Below are 6,816 nucleotides of genomic sequence, written 5' to 3'. Positions count from 1 at the left end.
ATGCAACAAGAACATGTTAAACCCCCTAAAACACATTTTTTAATAGTGCCATATGAGAAATCCAACCAAACCAGAAAAAAAGGTGAAAATAATTAGTATTTTCCTTTCAGACCAAGTCCCTTTAACTACCCAAGTATGGAAGATGATTAAAGCAGCTATAGAATTATATTATTTGGGAAATGGTAAGCTTTGTGAAAACGTTATTCTGTAGATGAGTATTGGAAGTTATTGCTGTGTACACTTAAGGAACTTCAATTCCCATGATGCACCGTTACGTACGACCACCCAGCTCAAGTGACGATCTTAGATTTCATCCAATCGGTTTTGCATATTTTTGAGTGACAGTCTGACCGACACATATCATTGGTTTCTATGCCGTTTCTAGGAAGTGAACGCCACCATTCTAATCACCTCCCACATGTGATCTCCAGACTGTAGCACCACGCGCAGCGTGCGAGGGAGAGAAACCGGTCGGGAAAGCAACGTCATTCCTCTGACTATCGACTCGACATAACGCAGCCGATAGAGAACGGAGTGGAGCGGCGTTGTCCGTGGCAGGTAAAGTAACGGTTCCTATTTTCCCTGACAGATCACGCGTCCGGAAATCTATGCGTTAGTTCCTTCGCGGATTTTGGAGTAATGTTGAGAAAGTAGGTCGTATTAGATAAGAACGGAGTGTGCGCTGGGGCCTAGTAGACAGCAGGCCCGGTCGCTCTCCACGTTCTGTTCAAATAGCAGAAGGCGGACTACAGCTCTACCCTTACAGTTTGTCCAGCTGCCCAGCTCTGGTCAGGTGTAGTAGCGGACACCGCGCGGGGGGTTTGAGCAGGTAAAGCCTCCAGATAGTCCAAGAAGAAGAATAAGAAGCGCCATATTGATCGCGACTGTGTACATCGACACATTCCCTTCGTGGCTCCTTCCCTGCCTCACTTTAACTTCTTTTTACGTCTTTTCAGGTGCTGAAGCGATTACAGCAGAAAGATGGCGGACGACCCCAGCGCGGCGGACAGGAACGTGGAGATATGGAAAATCAAGAAACTGATCAAAAGTTTAGAAGCTGCACGCGGGTAAGTTACCGATCTGTGCTATTTGCTAATGTAACACTCACTTTTAAATAAACTGATTTCATAAATCAATTCAGTGTATTAATATAGACATCCCCAAACAGCTGGAGATCTGATAAGTGGGGCCGAATTTGGGAGTGGTTAGCATGGCTAACCTAGCTTATTTTAGCTATTGGTGCTATTTTGTTAGCCGAACGTGACGCGCCAAGTGTCATTATTTTTAATGGTTTATAGTTATAAACATTGTGTTGGGATAAAATTGTGTCGTGTTCGGTGTGTGTCTTTTTTCTGTGAGTGACACTGCAGAGATTTTTTTCCTCTCCCCGGCTCCACCGAGGCTCAAAGTTAGGAGCATTGTTGCTAGCTTTGTTGCTAATGTACCCGCTAACAGACGTCATTTCACGACAGAGGCCGCCATGGGTGTCTTTAACAAAAACGCGAGGCCGGTTAGCTTTAAGTTGCCCATTCGGTTCCTTTGTACAGCGCTTTTAGCAGCTGTAATTATGTTTTCCCCTATGACGTTGGCGGTGCAGCTCACATGATAGTGCTGATGTGACACTATTCCCTGAAGGGTTCTCTATTGGTCACCTCATGGCAACCGATCAGCTCTGGCACGTCTAAGATGGACGTGATCAAAACGGAACCGGTTATAAGTTCTGCTTTATTTTACACCCGTGTCCTCTTGGTCATCTGGATTTATCAAATGTACTATAAACTATTGTGCTATTAGATCACTGCTGAAGCATGCTGGGCAGAATTGGCTGTCCTGTTCTCAGATGCCTGCCATGTCACACACTGTAGCTATTTGCCCTACATTCAGCCAGTCCTTGCTACCTGCCCCTGTGTTTGTAGGTGGTGTCAGAGTTTCCTGTTGTGTCCTTTTAACTTAGTCCTTGATTTCAAGGACAGAGATTATGTACTGTATAGCTGAGAGACAGAAATGGTTGTCCCTCAAGTTTTTTTAAGTCTTAGAAAGATGTACAATTCAGTCAAGAACCCAAATGTTAACAAAAAATAACTCAAAATAGTTTATTAAAAATATAAAGCATTTAAACTGTTCCTCTTTACAGTAATGGCACCAGTATGATCTCACTGATCATCCCACCCAAGGACCAGATATCTAGAGTGGCCAAGATGTTAGCCGATGAGTTTGGCACAGCGTCCAACATCAAGAGTCGAGTCAACAGGCTTTCTGTACTTGGGGCCATCACTTCTGTACAGCAAAGACTAAAACTCTACAACAAAGGTAGGTTTATGCATGTTGAATCATACACTGCAGATATCTTTTATATTTTGATAAACTTGACACCATTTTTTTATTACTATTTTCAATAAATTCTGTGTAAAATAAATGATGTTCTTCTGTCTTATCTTCCCTCTTTTAATCTCTGTTCCCAGTGCCACCCAATGGTTTAGTTGTGTATTGTGGCACAATTGTGACAGAAGAAGGCAAGGAGAAAAAAGTCAATATAGACTTTGAACCTTTTAAGCCAATCAACACCTCTCTTTACCTCTGTGACAACAAGTTCCACACTGAGGTGAGGGTTTCCTCTCTGTCTTTGAACAGCTGTTTCTTTTTTGTCTTAATGTTGTTTTCCTTGTAGTTTTAATACATTTATCTTCACCAACTTTCCCGTTTCTGCTCATCAACAGGCATTGACGGCCCTTCTTTCTGACGACAGCAAGTTTGGCTTTATTGTGATTGACGGTAGTGGAGCTCTGTTTGGCACACTGCAAGGCAACACCCGGGAGGTGCTGCACAAGTTCACTGTGGACCTACCCAAAAAGCACGGTACAGAAAAGCTCTATTCTTACAAAAACTGTGATTTAACTGCCTCTGAAAGTCAATAACAGGATTGTGTTTCGCTCCTTATATTATTCAGGCAGAGGAGGACAGTCTGCGCTGCGTTTCGCTCGTCTACGAATGGAGAAAAGACATAACTATGTGAGAAAAGTGGCTGAGACCGCCGTCCAGCTCTTTGTGTCCAACGATAAAGTAAACGTGGCAGGAATGGTCCTCGCTGGTTCTGCTGACTTCAAAACCGAACTTAGCCAGTCGGACATGTTTGACCCAGTAAGTTTGTTGATCTTCAAGAGCAATACACTATTTGAAAAGCGTTTTTGCATAAAATGGGCAGTATAATGGAGTGAATGTGACAATAAAAGAATAAAAGCTCTAACAAAAACATACAGGTTATAGAAAAAAATGGCTTATTCAAAGAAAATGCTTTGAAACTAAAAAAAAGAAGGAAATATATTCAACAGGGTTACCATTATTTGTGATTCTTTTTTTTGTTGCCCTAAATTTATGTTTAAATCAGTCATAGGTGGGGGTACATCTTCTTTTAAACAGAAAAGCATACTTGTGTTTAACTTGTATAATGTCTGTTTTTTAGTTTGGTGATAGTTTAGACTTAGCCAAACCTTCTGCTTTACTCTTTAAACAACATAGGAAATGGTGATGAAAACAATGTTTCTTTTTGAAGTATATTCCTTAAAAGATTTTTACAAGTTTCAATACACTTGACTGACATAAAATTCCCTTAAATTTAACATTTTACAGCTTTTGTAAGAACATATTTTTTGTCTTTTTGGTGTTGCTTTTCTATTCTGAATTTTCTTTTCTGTTGACATTGAAGTGTGCTTGATGTTGTCTTTTTTTCCACAGAGATTACAGGCCAAAGTTCTGAAGCTTGTTGACATCTCTTATGGAGGAGAGAATGGTTTCAACCAGGCCATTGAGCTCTCAGCAGAGGTTCTCTCAAATGTCAAGTTTATCCAAGAGAAGAAACTCATAGGTTTGACGAATTATTTTATTTCAATCTCACTAACTTATAGATTTAAACATTGCCTTTAAAATAAAATGCAACTGTTTATGGTCTTCTCTGTAGGGCGGTACTTTGATGAGATCAGTCAGGACACGGGGAAGTATTGCTTCGGAGTGGAGGACACACTCAAAGCACTGGAAATGGGAGCCGTGGAGATCCTCATTGTTTATGAGAATTTAGACACCATGCGTTATGTTCTTCGTGTGCATGGAGCGGAGAGCAACGGGGCAGAAAATGGTACGGAAATTCTGTGTTTATGTCCATCCTGCTGTTAGTTATTTCATCAATCTGCCCTTTGAACTTTTTTCTTTTTTAAATGTATTATTTTTATTTCCAGATGAGAAAACTCTGTATTTGACGCCAGAGCAGGAGAAGGACAAGTCTCACTTCACAGATAAGGAAGTAAGTACTAGAAAGTTTATTAATAAAAAGTCCAAGTTAAAGCTGGGATATTAACATTCCAATCGCATTCTTCTAATCTTTGTGGTGTTTTTCAGACAGGACAGGAGCATGAGCTGATTGAGAGCATGCCCCTGCTGGAGTGGTTCGCAAACAACTACAAGAAGTTTGGAGCCACGCTTGAAATAGTGACTGACAAGAGCCAGGAAGGGTCCCAATTTGTCAAGGGCTTTGGAGGCATTGGGGGTGAGTAGACCAATTACAGCTTTTTATGACAAAGTTATGACGTATTTAGTCGAAAACAAGGCAGCACTGAACTACAGTTTAGCTGCGGTCCTTGAACTTTTCACTTCTGTCTGTACATCAGTCACAGTAAAAGCATATTAAACTATGTTTTCCAGATTAGCCCCAGAGGATTTGTGTGAGAAAATACCATTGCGTTCACACTTTTTGCATATACTATAGAGGTATTTACCTGTGAGGAAGTCCAGTAAATTAGGAACAATAAAGTGTGTGAAAAGTATTTCATTGAAACCAAATCAGAGTAGATTTTATGTAAAAAGGTGTGTTGCACCTGTGTGTTGTCTGGTCAAACCTCTGTTTCAGTAGTGTTGCTTCAATTCTCTTTGGATGCCACTCCATGGTACTTTCAGCTGTGGTGAATCTCCTGCTGGGTGGATCATTATGTGCTGTAGATGTATCTTATTCAGATGAGATTCACCATATTCTGATTAGAAATCTTTAGCTGTAAGCCTTCACGTGTCTTGGAAATCATAATGCACTGGTTGATTTATTTTTATCTTTGTCCCAGGTATCTTGCGGTACAGGGTGGATTTCCAGGGCATGGAATACCAAGGAGAGGACGATGAGTTCTTTGATTTGGATGACTACTAGGTAGTCTTGGACTGATATTTAGAGGGAAAAAAAGAAAAGAATTAAAGAAAGAAGAAGAAAAAACGCCACCTCTCTTGCAGCAAGTGAGAGGGGTTCCAGTGTTGACGATATTAACGACAGACACACCTTCCAATTTACCTGTTGCATACACAAATTTGCAAATACATCTGTACACAAAACAAAATGCATTACACAGGTTGGAGAGGAGTGAGATCTTTCATCCAGAAAGGAAGAAGGCCCTTCCTGAATAAATCCCTGCCTTAGATTGCTGGATCCTTCCCCTAGTTGGATTGGACTCTTCTCATTTTGGTTGTTTTTTCCCCCTTGCCTTCCCACCATTTTAAACACAACAGCAAGTTCCCAGATTCCTCGCTGTCTCCAACCCAGTCTGAAGAATAACTTTGGACTTGCTCTTCACGTACAGAAAATATATTTTCCTTTCTTGCCTCATATCCCCACCCTCTTTCTCTTTCGCCCTGTTATGTTCGGTTTTTTTTTTTTTTTTTTTGCATTTCATTTTTTTACTGGTAACTGCTGCTGTTGCATTTTATGAGAGTGGGGGATTTTTTTTACCTGGGTTTCTGTAGAGAAAGGGGGACAAAGTATTAAATTTGAACTGCTAAAAACCATTGCTATGTCCTCGCAAGCTGTGGTCTCAAGTTTTGTGCTGCTGATCAACAGTTTTCTGGTGTTTTACCATCAACAAAAGTGAAATCTGTTTAAAAATATGTCTTGGTGGCTACAATGTTTCTTCAACCACATCATAAGGGGAAAAGAAAGCAAGCCGCTTATCAATACCAGCATTTATTTGAAAGCTTTCATTCAATAATCAATACCATTGTGTCCCGACTGCAAGGTTGCATCTATTTTCTGTGCATGCCTTGAGGTGAGGTATTCTTTGGATTGATGGGCAGTACACGAAAATCAACTATGCACTTATTTATGTTGCAACTTATTTTAATAAAGTCATAAATCTGACAGTCTGGAAAGTGGGGAGGGGGAGGAACAAGTAATAAACCCCCAAAACCTTCACAAGTGCTATTCAGGGAAAATCCAGTTGCATTTTTTTAAGTAGGAAAACTAAAACACGTGTGTAAAAAGGAAATTATTTGATAAATTGGCTTCTGATTCAGTGGCTACCTTTATGAAATGCAATAAATCCTAACATATTGTCAATTTTCACATCTGGTTTTAATAGAATTATTTGGTCACTATTGGTGATTTTTTTTTTTCTCTACATTTAAAACAAGTACTTAATTTTTGGGGTTAGAGGAAGTTGTAAAAGAGCCCCAAATTAAGAAAAAGAAGTCATTGCATTTTTAGCACAATTAAATAATTAGTATGCACCAAAGTAGATGTACTTTATTAATGGTGTGAGAAAATGTTATATTGCAGAGGGCAAAAATATTGAAAGGAAAAAAGGCAAATTTTCTATAATTGCTGTTTTTCCACTTTTCAAGCTGGCGTGAAAGCATTTTTGGAGCTGAATGTGCTGAAATGCCTTAAACCAATTAAACATTAAATCAATAGATATTAGTTTTACCTATTTTTTGCTTCAAATGTATTAAAATATGCACTCATCCACGGTAGTAAATTCCAGTGACAACAATGTAGCAGCATTCTAACAATGC

The 6,816-nt window shown here is 39.7% G+C and overlaps 1 protein-coding gene across 2 annotated transcripts; it reads left to right on the top strand.

The window, feature by feature from the left end:
* Nucleotides 1-344: 344 nt before the first annotated feature.
* On the top strand, nucleotides 345-6,121 carry etf1a (eukaryotic translation termination factor 1a). 2 transcript variants are annotated; one of them, XM_024283130.2, is made up of 11 exons: nucleotides 345-829; nucleotides 957-1,067; nucleotides 2,135-2,310; nucleotides 2,463-2,602; nucleotides 2,718-2,856; nucleotides 2,948-3,138; nucleotides 3,733-3,862; nucleotides 3,956-4,129; nucleotides 4,230-4,294; nucleotides 4,390-4,537; nucleotides 5,103-6,121. In XM_024283130.2, exons 2-11 carry the CDS (start codon nucleotides 982-984, stop codon nucleotides 5,183-5,185), a joined length of 1,332 nt encoding a protein of 443 aa, XP_024138898.1. In that variant the 5' UTR covers nucleotides 345-829; nucleotides 957-981; the 3' UTR covers nucleotides 5,186-6,121. The 2 variants fall into 2 exon arrangements, with proteins under 2 accessions (XP_024138898.1, XP_024138897.1); XM_024283129.2 differs by having other exon boundaries at nucleotides 346-558.
* Nucleotides 6,122-6,816: the final 695 nt, after the last annotated feature.

The sequence above is a fragment of the Oryzias melastigma genome, linkage group LG10 (assembly GCF_002922805.2).
Source record: "Oryzias melastigma strain HK-1 linkage group LG10, ASM292280v2, whole genome shotgun sequence".
NCBI lineage: Eukaryota > Metazoa > Chordata > Actinopteri > Beloniformes > Adrianichthyidae > Oryzias > Oryzias melastigma.
This window is presented reverse-complemented; position numbering and strand designations above follow the sequence as displayed.

Excerpts from the sequence above, each read along its gene's own strand:
- etf1a (XM_024283130.2), top strand. The coding sequence starts at position 982 with ATGGCGGACGACCCCAGCGCGGCGGACAGGAACGTGGAGATATGGAAA. Across the intron at positions 1,068-2,134 it reads AGTTTAGAAGCTGCACGCGG|TAATGGCACCAGTATGATCT; the intron begins GTAAGTTACCGA and ends TCCTCTTTACAG. Across the intron at positions 3,863-3,955 it reads CCAAGAGAAGAAACTCATAG|GGCGGTACTTTGATGAGATC; the intron begins GTTTGACGAATT and ends TCTTCTCTGTAG.